Source organism: Cervus elaphus, chromosome 12 (assembly GCF_910594005.1).
Source record: "Cervus elaphus chromosome 12, mCerEla1.1, whole genome shotgun sequence".
Classification (NCBI taxonomy): domain Eukaryota; kingdom Metazoa; phylum Chordata; class Mammalia; order Artiodactyla; family Cervidae; genus Cervus; species Cervus elaphus.
Genome location: NC_057826.1, coordinates 87,409,451 through 87,430,457, shown reverse-complemented (window position 1 = coordinate 87,430,457; position 21,007 = coordinate 87,409,451). Strand labels below are relative to the sequence as shown.

Here is a 21,007-nt window from a genome sequence, read left to right as displayed (position 1 = left end):
TACCGTGTTCATGGATTGGAAGAATCAATATTGTCAAAATGGCTATTCTACCCAAAGCAATCTATAGATTCAATGCAATCCCTATCAAGCTACCAACGGTATTTTTCACAGAACTAGACCAAAGAATTTCACAATTTGTATGGAAATACAAAAAACCTTGAATAGCCAAAGTAATCTTGAAAAAGAAGAATGGAACTGGAGGAATCAACCTGCCTGACTTCAGACTCTACTACAAAGCCACAGTCATCAAGACAGTGTGGTACTGGCACAAAGACAGAAATATAGACCAATGGAACAGAATAGAAAGCCCAGAGATAAATCCACGAACCTATGGACACCTTATCTTTGACAAAGGAGGCAAGGATATACAATGGAAAAAAGACAACCTCTTTAACAAGTGGTGCTGGGAAAACTGGTCAACCACTTGCAAAAGAATGAAACTAGAACACTTTCTAACACCATACACAAAAATAAACTCAAAATGGATTAAAGATCTAAATCTAAGACCAGAAACTATAAAACTCCTAGAGGAGAACATAGGCAAAACACTCTCTGACATAAATCACAGCAAGATCCTCTATGACCCACCTCCCAGAATATTGGAAATAAAAGCAAAACTAAACAAATGGGATCTAATGAAACTTAAAAGCTTTTGCACTACAAAAGAAACTATAAGTAAGGTGAAAAGACAGCCGTCAGATTGGGAGAAAATAATAGCAAATGAAGAAACAGACAAAGGATTAATCTCAAAAATATACAAGCAACTCCTGCAGCTCAATTCCAGAAAAATAAATGACCCATTCAAAAAGTGGGCCAAAGAACTAAACAGACATTTCTCCAAAGAAGACATACAGATGGCTAACAAACACATGAAAAGGTGCTCAACATCACTCATTATTAGAGAAATGCAAATCAAAACCACAATGAGGTACCATTACACACCAGTCAGGATGGCTGCTATCCAAAAGTCTACAAGCAATAAATGCTGGAGAGGGTGTGGAGAAAAGGGAACCCTCTTACACTGTTGGTGGGAATGCAAACTAGTACAGCCACTATGGAAAACAGTGTGGAGATTCCTTAAAAAACTGGAAATAGAACTGCCATATGACCCAGCAATACCACTTCTGGGCATACACACTGAGGAAACCAGATCTGAAAGAGACACATGCACCCCAATGTTCATCGCAGCACTGTTTATAATAGCCAGGACATGGAAGCAACCTAGATGCCCATCAGCAGATGAATGGATAAGGAAGCTGTGGTACATATACACCATGGAATTTTACTCAGCCGTCAAAAAGAATTCATTTGAACCAGTCCTAATGAGATGGATGAAACTGGAGCCCCTTATACAGAGTGAAGTAAGCCAGAAAGATAAAGAACATTACAGCATACTAACACATATATATGGAATTTAGAAAGATGGTAACGATAACCCTATATGCAAAACAGAAAAAGAGACACAGAAATACAGAACAGACTTTTGAACTCTGTGGGAGAAGGTGAGGGTGGGATGTTTCAAAAGAACAGCATGTATACTATCTATGGTGAAACAGATCACCAGCCCAGGTGGGATGCATGAGACAAGTGCTCCGGCCTGGTGCACTGGGAAGACCCAGAGGAATCGGGTGGAGAGGGAGATGGGAGGGGGGATCGGGATGGGGAATACCTGTAAATCTATGGCTGATTCATATCAATGTATGACAAAACCCACTGAAATGTTGTGAAGTAATTAGCCTCCAACTAATAAAAAAATTTAAAAAAAAAATGATTTTGCATTTGTCAAAAAAAAAAAAAAAAAAAAGCTGGTGAGGTGTATAGTACCCTCAGAACTGATCATCTTACTTGCTTCCCATTTCCCCTCCCCAAAACTTCCCACATTCCAAACTCAAAAGATGGTTCATGGCTTGTAAGTATGTCCCCTTACTTTGTTATAATAAAGCTTGAACAAACTGTATTATAAAATACAGAATTTAAACTACTAAACTATACCATTGAGAGGTGGCACAAATATAAAAACAGAAACAAAAAAACCCTGGAGAATTAAGACTTTAAAAATATAGTCACTATAATACAGATACAAGTTATTCTGCATGTAACAGGAGTATACTGTTCAACTTACCTGTGCTTTCCCCTGATATTTTATCAGCACTGTTACTTGCACCACTGAGGCGAACTATGCTGGAAGAACTTTGATAAGTGAGCTTAGGAAGACAGTCAGCACTTCCCTTTGCACTCTCACACTCTGACACTGTAAAGAGTAAAATGCAATCTGTTTAGATGTGATCTATACACATCAATGGAGCCATAAAGAGAAGTGGCTTTTAGTTCTAAATAGTTCCACCTAAAAAAAAGTAATAAGAAAATATTGAACACCTCTGTATCTATTTGTCAGTCAGAAATAAGTGATGTCATTTGAGTCGTCAAGGTGTGTATCAAACAGCTAAATACTGGTCATGCATGAGGTCCACGCATACAATGCATGCCTTTTATATTTATTCTTTAGTTATGAAACACTGCTTTTGATGGGGAGAGGTAAGTGGGAAAAGTATAAATCATAGACCATTAATAAAAGCATTAAGTAAAAATATTATTAAGCCCCAGAAAAAAGCCACTGTTTGAAGAAATATGTATTTCTACTATAAGTATAGTATTTGCTTGGAGAGTGTTTTGCCACTGAGACCACATACTTCACATATAAGGTATTTGTATACTGGAATATTAGGTGGTGGAGAGGGCTTATAATGGGAGGAAAGAGGAGTTTCCATGGGAAAGTAAAAAACAAAATTAGTACTCTGACACTTAAAGTGACTTGAATTTTCTATTAATGTAATCTCACAATTTTATACCATATCAACTTAGAACCTACAGGAACTAGAATCACTCCCTTTCTTATCTTTTTCTTCTTGAATGTCCTCAGTGGATGTATCCCCTCTTCTAACTTCATCCTTAGATAATGAATTATATCCAAGGTCAGACTGGCCACCTGGAAAAGGAAAAAAACCCTATGTTGTTTATCATAAAATTCTTTAATAAGAGAAACTGGATTAGAAGATACACATTGGTATTTAAGTTTACTCATAGAAATTTTTCTGGATAACTTCCAATTGAAAGCATTATTTTGTTAGCTCTTCCCCATCTCTATTAACGTAAGAAAGGAATGATCACAAAATGATCACATTTATTTTTGTCTCCACATTGTAGTCAAAAGTAACTATGTGTGTTTACACTACTATCTGGGCTCCAAAAGACACAGACAAACCAAACATTCTTTATTCAAGTCCATGACCTTTCTAGGTCTGAGATCCAACTAAGGTCCAACTAAGCAGTGGAGAAGAAAAATCTGTAGGGAACTCTTAACAGAACACCCACACACAGATCATTGAAGCCAAATGTCTAAAAGATCTTACCAAAAAATGGGCCTGTTTAAATTTGTTGATACGTAATTAGTTTCTCTGAAAATTCCATTGAATAATTATTGAATTGCACATGAATGCAAATACATGGGAATGAGAAAAAAATCTAGTGTTAAATTTATTAAGCAAATGTTGCATCAGAATAAGAAAACTTCTAATATACTGTTCTACTAAAGAGGTACTCTATAATTTTCAGCAAATTGTTTTCACTAGACTGGCATCAAAACATAAGGTTTTGAATCCTAGTTCTCGATCTTAGGAGACATGATTTTAAGTAAACCACTTAACCTTTCTCTTTGAATCTCAAGTTCCCAGATGTATAATATAAAAGGCTGTTATATGAGAGACTACACATAAAATGATTTTATAAACTTGCAAAGAACTACTTAAAGAAACTGTATTATCATTAGGTGTTTACCTTAATAATTTTATAATTTTGAATTTGTATTTTTTTCTAATCAAAGTTTCAGCTCTATTTCCAAAGAAACAACAAATTAAAAAATGTAAAGATAATCTTGATAAAATTCAAGGTTTTATTAGATTCTTCACTGCAGATATCCTTTTTAAAGGCCATTAGTTAAGACAGATTTTTTCATTTTTAAGACATAATGCCTGAGGATGACTACTACAACTCTGATTAAATTCACAATTGCATGAACAAGAAACAAAACCAGCCAAGGAAGAACTATGGAAATGACATTTCAATGTACACAGCTTATATTTATTACTCTCAAAAGTACACGTAAAAAGAGATAGACCAAAATAATGTTAAAATTTGCAGAGCCATAAGTCTTCATATTTTATTATTAATGCTTGGATTTTTAAGCTTAAAGTTTCTGCTCATTAATATGTAGCTTTTATACTATATTGAAAAATCATGTCTAATTTTTATAATGTACAAATGAAAAGGGCAGAATTATTCAAATAATTTATTTTTTATGTGTGTCAGTTTTCATAATACTTACAGAAAGCTTATATACAAATCTTTTAATGAAAGTAATGCTATCTTCAGTGCTAGGATGCTGTAAGTTTTAAATATGTTTAAATTTTTTATTGTGATTTTTAATGTATATGAAAACTCATGAGAAGTTGCAAAAATAATACAGTAGGAAGAGTTCCTCTGTACCCTTTTTCTAGTTTCTCCCAATGATAATATCTTGTATGAAACATGGAACACTGTTAAATCTTGGAAACTGATGCTGATATGGTACTATTAACTCAGATTAGGGATCTAAGTTTCTTTCTTTCAAACCCTAATAACATAAAAAAACCTCTCATACCATGCTCCTAATACAAAGAACTTATCCTAAGAAAGTGATATGCTAAAGACACCTCTGTGCTTTTCAGAGTTAATTGGATTATCATGGACTAAAAACTCGAATAAACTCTCTTAATCTTTCATTTTGACTCAAGTAGAGAATGCATAAAATTGCATAGTTATTAAATATATTATCAAATGCCTACCATATAAAATTTAAAAAGACAATTAAATATACCATTGAAAATTAAAATCTAAAAAAGACAGGTTAGCAAACTTAGTTCTTAACATGTATTGCGATAAATGTACACATAAGCACACACAAACCTGTACTAGATCTATCATCAGAAGCACACACTTTGATCAAACCCGTATTAAAGGGCGCCTGCTCCACAGTGTGCGTCCCATGACCACTATCCATGCTGCCATGGCTAACAGCGTCCAGGTCACTACCATCTGCTTGAGAACACAATTTGACAGCGTTTTACTACTCAGGGAGATAACCAAAAGTACGTATTAGTTTGTTGTTCAAGCTAGTAATCTACTAATACTGATCATGCAGACTGTCACATAATTAGCAAAATACAACTATAACGAAGGAGCCTACCATGAATTATTAATGAACACTAAAACAAGACCACCGAAGGTTGATAATAGTTACAAGAAAAAAAGTAAAATTTGGTGCTTTTCAAATGGGAAGAATAATATTAGAATTTGCTTAATGACAATTAAAACTAGAAAACATTCAATATTTTGAAACATTTAAAATTTCCAAATAATGTAGATTATAACTAGTCAATTAATTTTAAAGAAAAAGTACAACATATACATCCCTTAAAAACCTGTAATTACCTGAGAGAGCTGTTTGTGATAAATTCACATGCTTCTTTAAAGCTCTTTTGAACTGTGCTACTCCTAAAACAACATTTCTCACTTTTGTCCAAAGAAAATAGCCACTACGACTCCTTGAAGGCCACGTACTTTCCAAAACAGCCTATTCATTCAACAAAATAAAATAATTAGTGAAATAATTCTTATAAATGAACATTCCCTAGCTCTAGAGTTAATCTCAAGAATAAACACACTGTACCACCCAAAATAGAACAAAAAATATTATTTTCAATTTACAAAATACATTTTAGATACTCTAAAATAAATACCACAAAACCCCTGCTTCATTTATTTCTGCCATTAAACTAAGGTTGTAAAATGACAAAAGTTATATGTAAGTCAAAGTAATTACCTTATTATAATAGCCATAAGTAATGGCATTTGGGTCAATACCAGCTTTCTGCATTTCAAAAAGCACTCGAACTGCAAGCACTGGCTGATCATATTGACCACAGAGCTGCATAAGAATGCGGTAGCACACCTGGAACACAGAAATTTTGAGAGTGTACAGAAGCAAAATATCTGTGTACATAAATCTTGAATAAAATAATAAGGATAACTGTTACCTCATCAGGTGGATCCATCTTCTTTGACTGCATTTTTTTAAGTACATCATATGCTGTTTTCAGAGCCCTGACTTTTGAATGACATACTCTCACATATGCTGGGAGACAAATAAACCAGAGTCCATAACAGTGACGCAGCAGACACCGAGACCACATCTGAGGGATGGAAGAGTATCTCTTGGCAATTTTATGGGCTGATTTAATTTCCTGGAAAAAAATGCAAGGAACTTATTAATAAATTTACAAACTTAAAATATCCTTATTTAACTGAAGGCTGAATAAGTGTAACTCACATGCTTTCATAATGTTTCCCTAACATCTGTCTATAATTAATAAATATTCAAGCCTCTGCTTTAATCTGTATTATACAATATGTAAAATAAAGTTCGAGGACAAGAGAACTGGTTAATTTTTTGAAGTCAGATTATTCTACATTTTCTTCACAATGCTTCAGGAGCATAATGTGGGGTAGCAAAATATGGGAGGAAGAGAGTCATATTTATTTTTGTTCCAATGCGTGATTACATGAAGAATACAAAATCATCAAAGCACCTGTTTTGTTCTTCTGAACATTGGAGAAGGGCTACTAGGACTACTTGATTTTGAAGGCAATTTGCTCTTTCGTGTTTGTAGAAATCCTTCAGGTCTCTCAAATAAACTGTTCCTAAGAACTGGAAATCCATTATAGCTGTTTTTGAAAAGAAAAGAAAAACTCAAGCACATATAGATGATCATACTGGTTACAAGCTAAACAAATTATGACCAATAACTTCTTAACTTATTTTAACTTCTTAACTCATTTTAACTTATTTTAACAGTCTTCCTCCATCAGGGTTTGATATATAATCAACAAATATTCATACTAATGATGCTTTTCTTACAATAACAGTTAAAAATGTAATAGCCAAATACATATTCAAGGATATATTTTGGAGAGAAAAAAGTGAAACACATTTAAATTTTGCTAAACTTGACATCAAACTCCAAAGTAACTCAAACAAATTTTACAAGTGAGTATTCATGCAGATAAATAGCAAACATATAAGATAATATGAGAATGGGTAAAAGGCCCACCAAGTCAATACTCTTTCAGAGAGGAGAGTTATTAATATCATTGCTTGGATTAACATATTACTATAGAACTTTCCTCTTAAAAAATGCAAATAATATAAGTCAACCAGGACAAGCTCTCACATTACTATTAAAGGATTTATCAGGTTAGCTAAGTAGATTCAGGGCCTCATTTATGAGAAAGAAAACTGAAGAAGTTGGAGAATAGGAAGAAAAGATTAGACTGGGTGACTGTGAGGAGGTAGACCTAATCTGCATGCTAGCGTAGGTGTCTGGCTGGGCATTTAAAAGGCAGCAGCAGGGACATCCCTGGGTCCAGTGACTGGGACTCCATGTTCTCAACGCAGTGGGCCCAGGTTTGACCCTTGACTGGGGAACAAGGTCCCATATGCTGCAACTAAAGATACTACGTGCTACAGCTGGGGCGCAGCACAAACAAATAAATATTAAAAAATGGAAAAAAAGGTAGCAGCAGCTGGGTAAAAGAAATGCTAAAAACAACAGAAGAAGCCTCTGAGGAGCAAACCTATCCTACTTTAGATTATTCTTAAAGGCATATAAATAGTCTTAAGAAGAAAACTAACTATAATAAAAGATAAAACTGTATCTATTATATGTTATTATAAATTTATAATAAATTTATTATAAACCCAACAGAACAAGAAGTTATTAGTAATGACTGAATATTAAGTAGGAATAAAATAGCAAAGAAGTTCAGGAAAATCATGTCCCTTAAAAAAGTTCATTGTATGTATATGGTGTGATAATAAGACACACAGTGCATCTTATGGAAACTTACTGTCTTATCATTTTATACAGACTATGTAAGTAAATATATGAATTACTACCTCTTACTAACAGGATCCACCGTGCCCATTAAAGACATTTATTTCCAATGATGGGTATGATTACACCAAAATCATATTAGTAGTTTCAAGGGAAAAAAATGACAGACTGTTTTAAAAAATGAGAACTTTTAAAGATAAGTAGTATTCTTCTTAAAGGACTAAATCTAAAGGTAAATTTTAAATTAAATAATTAAAACCAAACCACAAAAAGAAAAACAAAACTATATTAATGAAATATACCAAAAGATGTCTCTTAGAAATATAATGTACAAAACAGAAAAAGAAATGAGATCTCGTTCAGAAAGAAAAAGAAAAGAGAAACTATCAGAAATAATTTAAATGTCTTTGAGAAAAGGCAGACTTTTAAAAAATTACATGAGCAACATCAGCAATAGATAAAAATGAAGGGTAGGAATCAGGTAGCTTATGAATTAATCAATATTCAAAACATCAGTTACACCACTTGTGAAAGGAAGAATTTAATCCAAGTGATAAATGAGGATGTCCTGAAAAATTTCTTTTTAATGAAAATACCAAACTATGATTTAATTATAGGTATAAAATGGTTTTAGAATCTTTAAAATAAGACATTATTATGGAAAATTTTAAAAAATCATTTAAAATCTGAATGGAACTGCCATTTTAATGGTATATTAGAAGCTATCTCTAGTTATAACCAATGTTATATATATCTGTGTGTGTGTGTGTATAAAATACATATCTAGATGGATAGATAGACTGTGATAAATCCACCTCTATCATAACCCTATCACTGTGTTCAGAGCTTTTCTCTTTCCCACTAGACTTGAAGGCAAGAACAATATATCATTCAAGTCTATATACCAAGCACTTAGCAGTGTCTGAACAAACTTCCTAAATTAACAACGACTAATTCCAACAGTTTTGAATTTCCTTGACTTTAAAACTCATGGAAAAATTAAAAGCCTAAAAAAAATTAAATCATACAAATCAAAGTCACAAATATCAACTCTAAATTAGATCAATATTTTTTAAAAAATTGAAGTATAGCTGATAATCCTTTTGTAAATCAAGGTTACATTAATCAGTATGTGTTGGGAGAGGGGATGAAAGTGAGTAAACCAATCTTAGAAACAAAAATCAAAATTCTATAATAAATGTGCTGCATTTTGGTGGGTCCTAACTTAAAATTTATGAGAACATATACTTATGCAGATATAGAGAGCTTCCTAAGTCTATATCATGCAAAATTATATATTTTTTCTTTTTATACCTCAAAACTTAGTAATGGATGTGGGATAAGCTTGCTTACCACCTAAAAATTAGGGATCTGTAAAGTTTGGATTTTTGAAAATACCACAGTCCTTAGAAAGCTACGTCACAGATGATGGATTGCTTCTCTCTTTCAATCTCAAACATTCTGCCTCTTGAATACCTGTACTGTAAAGGGGGTTCTTCACCATTGGGTAGATGGGGGATCTCAGGAGGTGTTACAAAAACAGTATGTTCACTTTTGAAAGATTCATCCAATTCTATAAGTCGCACTTCACCACTCTTGTCCATATCCACCTGAAGGAGTTAAAAATATACTTGTTAAAAAGATGCATTGACTAGACAAGTGTTCATCTATAAGGGAATGGTTAAATAAACCATTTACACAATTAGATACTAAGAAGCTATTTAAAAAAAGAATGAGCAAGTTCTCTTATGTATTACTGTAGAAAGCTCTCTGAGATAATTAAGTGAAAATAACATATTTGGTTTTCGCTTGTACTCACATAAAGAAATACTCAAAAATACTTTTTTAAGAAAGTAATTATCTATATGGCTAAGAGGAGATGAAAGGAATGTACTAGAATGGAATAGGACCCAGATTTCCCAATATATTACTTTTTAATGTTTTGCATTTTGAATAGTGAAAATTTACTCAAGAAATACAACCTTAAAATGTTATTATATTAACAAATAACGATATTTAAATGTGCATGCATGTATGCGTGTGTGTGTATGTTGAGAATACAGGGTCTGTCTTTGATTTCGACTGAGTAAAATAAACTTCCCTAAGTTCTTCCAGTATATGTAGAAGCACATTTGTGTTAAGTTCTAGTCACATCAATATTTAAAGCATTTTAGTTGTCTGTTATCTCTAGATACTCTATGGTATGGTAATATTCATAAAAATAAAAACTTCATAGATTCTAAACTTCCCAAAAGGAACTCATAAACTAAATAGCACAACATTCACATTAATTTAAACGAGATGTCATACATATGACAAAATAGAATGCACAGAACTTTATCAGGTTAGACAGAATTAATGTCACATAACAGGAGTAAATGCAGAGTAAGCCTTATTAACAAGTTAAATCTTAAGGTAAGGATTTACAGAAGAGCAGACCAAAACAGGACAGAAACAGCTTTACCATTTTCCTAACCCTTAAAAAGAGGTGATACATTCAGAGTCTTCTTATGTAAATTGTTGATTATAATTTCACAGCATTACCTGCTGTAATCTCTAGCATTAAAGAATGTTTTTAATGGTATATCCATATAGTGAGCTAGACAATAATTAAAGGCATGTTTCAGAATTATAATTAATGACAGGAAAAAATGTTCACAAAATAATAATAAAAAACTACTAAATAATATTTATGTGTGTCTATATACACATACCACACCCACATGGAGTATTATTCTAACTTTTTAAAGAGTGTGCCTATATCTGTTATATAGATATATTTCTGTGTGTGCACACTCTCCCACACACACACACACAGATGCACACACAGTTATCAAAATGCTACCTCTGGGTGGTGTTATTACTGGCAATAATTTTCTTCTTTATATTGTTATTTGTTTTCCAATTAAAATAATGAATATGTATTATTTTTACTTGCTTTATAAAAATTACAAAAGCAACAAACAATCAGAATAAAAATGTAAACAAGGAAGACCATACTGCTTTTAGGATAAGCACTTATTTCAGTTCTCTCAAAGGATTTAAAAATTAATCAGTATATTATAAAAGTAGGTACCTTTCTTTTTAGCCTTTCAAGACTTTTATACAGTGAAACAAGCAATGATATAATAAATATAGTAAACTGGATAATCACAAACCCAGCTAGTACTCAAAATTGATACAATCTTTTTTAGAAAGCAAGATATGTCTAAACACATCCACCTTATCCTTTTTTTCCCCTTGGGCTGTGCTGAATTGTGCCATGGATCAAACCTGTACCCTCTGCAGTAGGAGTATGGACTCTTAACCACTGGACTGCCAGGGAATTCCCTTTCTCCTTATTCTAAGAAAAAAATGTAATATTAGAAAAAGTTATCAGTATGAAAGTTTTTTTTTTTTTTGGCAGGACTGCAATAAGCTTCCCTGGTAGCTCAGATGCTAAATAATCCACCTGCAATGCAGGAGACTTGGATTTGATCCCTGGGTCAGGAAGATCCCCTGGAAAGGGAATGGCAACCCATTCTAGTCTTCTTGCCTGGAGAATTCCATGGACAGACCGTGAGGTTGCAAAGAGTGGGACATGATTGAGCAACTAACACTTTCATTTCTTGGGCTTCCCAGGTGATGCTAGTGGTAAAGAACCTGCCTGCCAATGCAGGAGACGTAAGAGACATGGGTTTGATCCCTGGGTTGGGAAGATCCCCCGGGAGGAGGACATGACAACCCACTCCAGTATTCTTGCCTGGAGAATCCCACCGACAAAGGAGCCTGGAAGTCTATATACAGTCCATGGGGTCACAATCAGACACGACTGACCACACATACATACACAATAACAATAAACTGGAAGTCACCTACATGACAAAAAATAAGTAAATAAATAAAGTATGATACACAGATGATATATAGTTATTAAAAATGAAAGAGTATAGAGAAGGAAATGGCAACCCACTCCAATAGTTTTGCCTGGGAAATCCCAGGGACAGAGGAGCCTGGCGGGCTACAGTCCATGGGGTCACAAAGAGTCAGACACGACTAAGGGAAGGAAACAGTTCCAGGAAAGCTGAGGTGCCTGCCTGAGGCCCCAGAGCTTTTGATAGCAGAGCCAGAACTGTGGCTGAGGACTCCCAGTTCCCAGGGCTCTTGATCCTGGTCTCTCTCACCAGATACGCGTGTGGAACACTAGAATCTAAAATATGCCTGAGGGTTCCCTGGTGGCTCAGTGGTAAAGAATCCACCTGCCAACGCAGGAGATGTGAGTTCCCTCCCTGGTTCGGGAAGATCCCACGTGCCTGGGAGAAGCTAAGCCCATGTGCCACAACTACTGGGCCTGTGCTCTAGAGCCCAGGAGCCGCGACTCCTGAGCCCGCATGCTGCAGCTACGAAAGCCCGCACACCTTAGAGTCTGTGCTCCGCACCAAGGGGAGCCCCCACAGTGAGAAGCCCGTGCTTCGCAACTAGAGAGCAGACTCTGCTCGCTGCAACTAGAGAAGAGCCCAGGTAGCAATAAAGACCCTGCACAGTCTTAAATAAAAAAGTCATTAAAAGAAAAAAAATGAAAAGAGTAAAAGGTTACGCAGGCTTCTGGTTGGACGAGACAAGCTAAACACAACCATTTACCTTCAGTCCTTCCTGAAATCTCACCAAAACAAGCGTAAGGAGATTAAAAAACAATGAAGGCAAGACGAACTGGAGAGAAGTCAACAGCAGAGCTGAGTTCAAAACATTTTAGAAGCCGCACAGTACCTTGATGAGACCTATGAAAGCTAAAAACCACATGTCTGGCACTGGGGAGGGGATAGAGAAGAAAAACCAAAAAGTCAACCATTTTGCTCCAGAGCACACCAGAAAGGTCAGGAATGAAGAGCATGATGCCCCTGAAGACAGGAGGGCAAGTGGGGTTGAATCAGGAGAATTAGTTAAATGCCTGCATTTGAGAACTCCTAGACCCTTGCCCAACCCAGTACAGTTAGGCCATGACCTCTCCCCAACAGCAGAAAACTGGGTTGGGTCTCTCTGAGTGAATCAGAGAAACCTTACACTTGAGGATGCCAGGCAGAGCTGGGGAAGATGGAGGAGATTAATACCATAAAACAGGTGAAATGAGTAAAACTTTACATGTCACAACAAGTGGAAAATCTTAGCTACCTTCCCCACTCAGCTCTGAGAATACTTGTGGTCAGGCTTATGCATTCCATGCTAAAGACTGGAGATATCTCTTGGGGAAACTACGTAGTCTAAAAGAATTACAGACACTGATCAAATAGGGACTCTAATGAAATAGCTGAGTTCCTTTATGATCATCAATCTCATACCTAAGGAAGCTCCAAGCCTCACCTTCTAAAAAGAGCTCCACTGAGTTCTCTGCCTCATGTGAAGTCGCTCAGTCATGTCTGACTCTTTGCGATCCCATGGACTGTAGCCGACCAGGCTCCTCTGTCCATGGGATTTTCCAGGCAAGAGTACTGGAGTGGGTTGCCATGTGCCTCATAGTTGGTAACAAATACCAACTAACTATCACACACCAAAAACTTGAAAAAGAATAAAATAAATATTAAAAGGTTCTCAGAAGGAGAGACAATGAAAGGGGAAAAAACCCTTCAAAATAACTAAAATGAATAAGCCGACATCCATGAAACAAGAAGATGCTATAACACATACACACATAAGAAAGGGGCATTCAGAGAATGAGAAGGAGCTTATGGCAATTATAAATATGATAACAGAGGTTAAAAGTATACTATAAAGGCTGAAAGATAAAATTGAAGAAATCTGGAAAGTGGAGAGATGACAAAGAGACAGAAAATAAGATGAAAACAACAACCAAAAAAAAAAGAAAGAAAAAAGAAAATTAAGAGGATCAGGCCAGGAGGCCCAATACACAAACAATACACAAACAATACACATTTTGGAAAAAGAGAACACAGAAATTGGAGGAAAGTAAATCTAAAAAAGGATAAAAAACACAGAATCGGACTTCCCTGATGGCCCAGTGGTTAAGAATCTGTCTTGCAATGCAGAGGATGTGGGTTCAATCCCTGGTTGGGGAAGTAAGATCCTACATGCCCCAGGGCAAGGAAGTCCATGTACTATGAGGAGCAACAAATAAGACCCTACACAGCCAAATAAATAAATTAAAAAAAAAAAAAAAACAAACACAGGATTTCCCTGGCAGTTCAGCGGTTAAGAATCCACTGTGCAATGCAGAGGACATGGGTTCGATCCCTGGTGGGGAACTAAGATCCCACACGCCTCAGAGCAACTAAGCCTGTACACCACAACTAGACAGTCCATGTGCCACAACAAAAGATGTGGCGCGAGGCAAGGAAGATCCCACGTGCAGCAGCCAAGACCTGATGCAACCAAGTAAATAAATAACCTTAAAAAAATTATAAAAAAAGAAAAATATGAAAGAAAATACCCCAGAATTTGAAGGCCATGAGTTATAGATTAAAAGGGCCTATATATGTCCAACTCAGAGACGAAAATGAAGGCTGACACCAGGCATATCCTTGTGATTTCAGAACATCAGGGATCTTAAATGCTTCCAGAAAGAAAAAGAGATCACGCACAAAAGATCAGAAATAAAGGTAGTACCAGACTAGATGTTATTCTCAACAATAACATCTGAGGCCAGAAGACAATGTAGTAATGACTTCAGTTTTACATCTGACCAGATTAGCAATCAAGTATTAAGGGAGAATAATAAAATCTGCAGACAGGCAGGGCATCAAAACATGTACCTCCCATGGAGTCTTTCTCACTAAACCACTGAAAGCTGTGATTCACCGTAACAAGGAAATAAACCAAGAAGGAAGTTACTGAAGCTAGAAAGCTGGGGATCCCACTCTGAAGGGAGGTCAATACAATTCCCAAGATGATGGCGAAGGAAAATCCTAGGATGACAATCTAGAAAGCAGTTCAGACTGAAACACAAAGCTGAAAGCTCCAGCAAGAATTAAAAAAGGAAAAAACTGATAAGACTACCTGACATGTTATAAAAATTGAGACTTTAGATTTTTTTACCTTCATAGAAGAGCTTAGAGATGAATTAATAGTACACACAAAATTAGAAATATAGCAATTGTTAACTTTAGGGAAAACAAAGTCCATACATAAAAGAAAATTTAATTACAATATATACATATGACCTATCTGTGATTGCATACAAAGTGAAATTTGCAGATGGGCATATTGATAAAATATCAATTAAAATATCAACATTGAAAACTATTTGACCAACTAGGGGAGAATTTTGCTGATGGTAGTAGATATAACCTTAATGGATAATATATAAAACAATAAGCAGCAATAACAAGACATTATTTGGAAATCTTAAAGTAAATAACTGATGAAATAGCTGAAAGAAAAAATGGTTGCCTCTGAGAACAGAAACTAGGGGTGGGGAAAAAAATGGGACCTAAGCCTTGTAAAATCATTTGACTTTTTACACTATGTTATGTTTTAATGTGGTAAACAATAAAAAATTACTTTTTAGAGATTTGGCAGCAATATAAAATGTTTATAAGATCTGGTTATGTAAAAAATTAGGAAGTATATTACATTTATGTTAAAAAAAACATTGAAAGTAAATGTAAAATGGACATTAGGGCACTGAGCTTATGCAGTTTTTCTACCCTTTTTTTTCCACACTTCCTGTTACTTCATAAAACAACATTAGGAACATGTCAATAATAACTCAAAGTCACTGGTATCCCTAGAAGGATATAATGTTCATCAGTTTACATCAGTTCAGTTCAGTTGCTCAGCTGTGTCCGATTCTTTGCAACCCCATGGACTACAGCATGCCAGGCCTCCCTGTCCATCACCAACTCCTTGTGCGTGCTCAAACTCATGTCCATTGAGTTGGTGATGCCATCCAACCATCTCATCCTCTCTCGTCCCCTTCTCCTCCTGCCTTCAATCTTTCCCAGCATCAGGGTCTTTTCCATTGAGTCAGTTCTTTGCATCAGATGGCCAAAGTATTGGAGTTTCAGCTTTAGCATCAGTACTTCCAATGAATATTCAGGACTGGTTTTCTTTAGGATGGACTGGTTGGATCTCCTAGGAGTACAAGAGACTCTCAAGAGTCTTCTCCAACACCACAGTTCAAAAGCATCAATTCTTTGCTGCTCAGCTTTCATTATAGGCCAACTCTCACATCCATACATGACTACTGGAAAAAACCATAGCTTTGACTAGATGGACCTTTGTTGGCTGAGTAATGTCTCTGCTTTTTAACATGCTGTCTATGTTGGTCCTAGTTTTTCTTCCAAGGAGCAAGCATCTTTTAATTCCATGGCTGCAGTCACCATCTGCAGTGATTTTGGAGCCCCCCAAAATAAAGTCTCTCACGGTTTCTATTGTTTCTCCATCTATCTGCCATGAAGTGATGGGACCAGATGCCATGGTCTTAGTTTTCTGAATGTGGAGTTTTAAGTCAACTCTTTCACTCTCCTCTTTCACCTTCATCAAGAGGCTCTTGAGTTCCTCTTTGCTTTCTGCCGTAAGGGTCATGTCATCTGTGTATCTGAGGTTACTGATATTTCTGCTGGCAATCGTGATTCCAGCTTGTGCTTCATCCAGCCCGGCATTTCACATAATGTACTCTGCATATAAGTTAAATAAACAGGGTGACAATATACAGCTTTGACGTACTCCTCTCCAGATCTGGAAACAGTCTGTTGTTCCATGTCCAGTTCTAACTGTTGCTTCTTGATTTGCATACAGATTTCTCAGGAGGCAGGTAAGGTGGTCTGGTATTCCCATCTCTTGAAGAATTTTCCACAGTCTGTTGTGATCCACACAGTCAAAGGTTTCGGCGTTTTCAATAAGGCAGAAGTAGATATTTTTCTGGAACTCTCTTGCTTTTTCGATGATCCAATGGATGTTGGCAATTTGATCTCTGGTTCCTCTGCCTTTTCTAAATCCAGCTTGAACATCTGGAAGTTCACGGTTCACATACTGTTGAAGCCTGGCTTGAAGAATTTTGAGCATTACTCTGCTAGCGTGTGAGATGAGTGCAATTGTGTGGTAGTTTGAACATTCTTTGGCATTGCCTTTCTTTGGGATTGGAATGAAAACTGACCTTTTCCAGACTGTCCATGGGCAACCCCATAGCCTCCATGGGCAACCCCAAAATGAAATGAGAAGCTCTATATGATATGCAAACATTTTTATGTAGATGAAAAGAGGTTAATGTAATTATAACAGCAGCAGTGATAACGAAGTAGAAGAGATGAACCAGAATAAAAAGGTTACAACTGATACCAAAGGACACTGGAAAGAAAGCTGGAAACCAACCATTCTGGTCTTCATAATGGAGTGAGCATTAGGTGTTTTAAAAATTTTATTTATTTATCAGCTTCTCCCTGTCAGACCTGTCCCTTTGTTTGCATAGGAAAAAACCTATGGACATGGACAATTGCTGTAAGTATTGCAAAGTCTACTAAAATATTAAAATTGTGCTCTGTAAATTCAGTACCTTGGGATAACTTCCCTTAGCTTGTCTACTAATAAAATCTCATTTCAACATTACAAAAACCACCATGTAATAAATGCTTCATTTATCAGTTGGGCATTTCTGTCTTTTGGAAAACACAGTGACATCTGTCTCTATTGGGAGAAAAAAGAAATTCAACACCCACAGCAGGATAAAATTAAAATAATTTTCATATTCTCTTCATATTTTTTCACAAGACATTAATATGCTCAGAAAACACTGCAGAGGGATGCTTGGGAGACCAAGAAAAACCTTACCAGACTATTTGTTACACAAATCTGCTTTCAGTTAAGCTCCACCCTATAGGAACAGATTGTAAGGATTTAAAATACAATCATATGAAGAAAAAGAACACATGGCTTTCAAATTAGTCATAAATGAAACACAAATAATTCTCATGTATTGCTTTTCTTAGTCCTAGTCAGCATTGCCCACTCCAGGTTTTTTAAAGTTGACCAAATGTTTTCTGTTTGGATAGGCTAAGATCAAAAGAGGAACATGTCTAATTTTTGTTCAATCTTAGCCATGGATTGGCTGAAGCACTTAATGAATATCTAATATTATTTAGTTTTCATAGCCAGACTGCCAGAGGGGATCTGTTCACTTAAAAAATTAAGCTCACAGTCATTTAGCTAAGGAATAATCTCATATGAATGTCTATTTTAAAAGTATTATTGATATTCAAAAACCATTTACACATTAAAAGCAAGCATTGACTTTCTGTGCTTAATGAACTGAAACTGTGCTATTAAAATATGAAAAATAGTAACAGCACTGTACAATTATTTACTATTTCAAACACTTCTGCTTAATACTAGGAATACAATTAACCTCTATTAAGATATATTTTATGATATCACAAATAAAATCACTTTTAAGTAAGAAAAAGACACACTTTGGATATTTGACATTTTATTATTTTCTCTAATAAGAGTTCCTTGAATTATAATAAAGCAAACACAAGTAACTGCGTTTTAGTGAGTAAATTTTCCAGTTTTGACTTTCTTAGTAATCATCAAAATTCTTAAGTATAATATGAATCCACTATATATAAGTGATATTTTGTTGGATCCAGACTTTGAATAGGTAAAGAGCATTTTAGGAAAACAATCTGCCTAGACACAATAATTATACATTTAATTGGGTTGTTTCTTTTTTGAGACTTCTCAGAATTTATATTCTTTAAGTCAATCATGCCTCACACTAACTTTTATCAACTAAACAGTAAGTAACCTATTTTCAGAAAATCCTAGACAAAACAGAAATTTTAAGTAATAAAAAATATCCTTCTTAGAACATGATACCCTAAATATCTAGCAAAATTATAAATCCCGTATGTCTTACAATATTGTAAGAATTTTTTAAACCATGTGATACCATTATATGAGTTTTTAGCTGAAACACAAACTTGTGAAAGCAAGATACACAAAATGAGCAAGAAGTAAATGGGAACAATACAAGATTTTTCTTTTCTGCACTGTTAATTGGATTCTTCCAACTAATTCAGCGTTCCTATGTAGATTCATAAATTTATTGGCTAAAGCAGGCTATTAGCAAACCCTGTCACTAATTTGGTCCCATATGATTCAGTTGACTTGGCACAAGGAACAATTGTTACCCAATTATTAATACATGCCATTGTTCACAAGGGAAGCTCAGCACCATAGAGGAAGCCAAGCGCTACAGAGGAAAAACATTCAAAGTGCATGCTAGTTAGAAACATTTTTATTTTGAAAAACCAACAGAACTATTCCTATAAAAAAGGATTTAGAGAAATTATTCTTTAAAGCATAAGCTTTTATTCTTTGAGCATCTTTTCTATTTATTCTTTCTATTAATATTTAACTTTAAAAGCACCAAAAAAAGGCAAACTTAAAAATTAAAATATTGAAAAGCACATTCTTAGTATAATGCTACAATGAAGACAAAACTATCAAAGACCTATAATGTTACTTCTCAAAATAAACAGGATTTCAAGACAGAACTCAACTTACAAAAAAGCAGGGTTCTAAAAGTCTGTCTTATTTGTATAGGTTATTCAAACTACAAAAAATGAATTTCCCCAAAAAAACCAATATCTTTTTGGGGTGATAGAAATGTTCTATGTTTTGGGGTCATGGTTACATGGAAATCTATATTTGCCAAAACTTACCAAACTGTACACTTCAAAGGTGCATTTATCATTTATATATTTATTACAATAAATTTGGACTCTAAAAATTTGTCCTAAAAGGTGGTTAGAATACCAATCCACCAAAAAGAAATGTAATACATATTTCTGGCACAACACTATAGTCATGCACCATCTGAACTACAGATAGTCACCACATATATCAGTGTTTCTACGAGAAAATGAATTTTGAGTTCTAAGAAAATATTGGCATATATCCACCTTTTCCCCATTCTGAAGCATTTCAGGGTTTCGCTGATGGCTCAGCAGGTAAAGAATCCACCTGCAAAGCAGGGAGATGCGGGTTTGATCCCTGGATTGGGAAGATCACCTGGAGGAGGAAATGGCACCCTGCTCCAGTATTCTTGCCTGAAAGATCCCGTGGACAAAGGAGCCTGGCGGGCTACAGTCCACAGTGGCTCAAGAGACGCACATGACTGAGCAACTGAGCAAGCAAAGCAAAGCATTTCAAGGACTAGGGTGGTTATTTCTGGCATCTTAAGTTTGTCAACTCTCTATCAGCACCATAAACAGTATTTTTCCACATCAATTATGCCTCACATGTCCTAATTTCCAGATCAAACTCTGATACCTCATTTGCTGGCACCACCCAACGGGAACGCTTAGACTCTGCCTTGCTTAGACTCTGACACTGTGCTGTCCTCATGTCTACATGGACCTATCCTGTTTAGGTTCTGACCCCTTGGAACAGCCTGTCCTCCAGCATGGACACTCTCTTCATCCTGCTTGTCCTCTGATCCCCCCATGCTGCCCTTGCATGGATGAATGCTCTCCTCACCGTCTTGGGCTCCAACACCCCATGCTCAGCTGCCCTCCTTCACCCATTCAGATTCTGGCACCCCTCTCTGGGCCACAGTTCCCCAAGCTGCTCTCTATTCAGCATGAATACTCACTCTGTTCTACCTCACCAATGACAGTGGACTACAGGGGAAGGGAAGGTTTCACAGATGAATATAATAGAATTAATTCACTTAATTTATGCTACAAATGCACTCCCAAATTGTAGAAATATTCTGGTGAAATGTTATGTTCTATTCCTACTCAGTGTGTGACAATCCACTTCAGACCAAAAGGAGAGGTGAAAATTAAGGATGCTCAAGTTAGAGGTCCACAGACTTGGATAAAATCCCCTTAGTCTATAAATGGACAGGAAGGGTTACAGACATGGTTGCTAAAATAAAACTCATAATTCAGTAAAATCCTGCAAAGTTATAAGTTCCAGAACACCTAGGAGGCCACCAAAACGTTCATAATAAAGGGTCAATGATTAAATGGAATTAATTAAAATTTTGTTAAAAGCTGGTTAAGTTATAAATAGAAACTGTA

General features: G+C 35.6%; 1 protein-coding gene across 6 annotated transcripts in view; it reads right to left on the bottom strand.

The window, feature by feature from the left end:
* DENND4A (DENN domain containing 4A) overlaps positions 1-21,007 on the bottom strand; it is a 119,490-nt gene that overhangs the window by 29,136 nt on the left and 69,347 nt on the right. For 4 of the 6 annotated variants that reach the window (XM_043919870.1, XM_043919872.1, XM_043919874.1 and 1 more), the window contains 8 exons: positions 9,465-9,598; positions 6,684-6,819; positions 6,132-6,338; positions 5,918-6,046; positions 5,527-5,668; positions 5,002-5,133; positions 2,870-2,986; positions 2,123-2,251 (listed from right to left, as the gene is read on the bottom strand). In XM_043919870.1, coding sequence (XP_043775805.1) covers positions 2,123-2,251; positions 2,870-2,986; positions 5,002-5,133; positions 5,527-5,668; positions 5,918-6,046; positions 6,132-6,338; positions 6,684-6,819; positions 9,465-9,598 — 1,126 coding nt within the window. The remainder of the gene's footprint in view (positions 1-2,122; positions 2,252-2,869; positions 2,987-5,001; positions 5,134-5,526; positions 5,669-5,917; positions 6,047-6,131; positions 6,339-6,683; positions 6,820-9,464; positions 9,599-21,007) is intronic. The other 2 variants (XM_043919873.1, XM_043919876.1) reach the window with 1 other exon arrangement.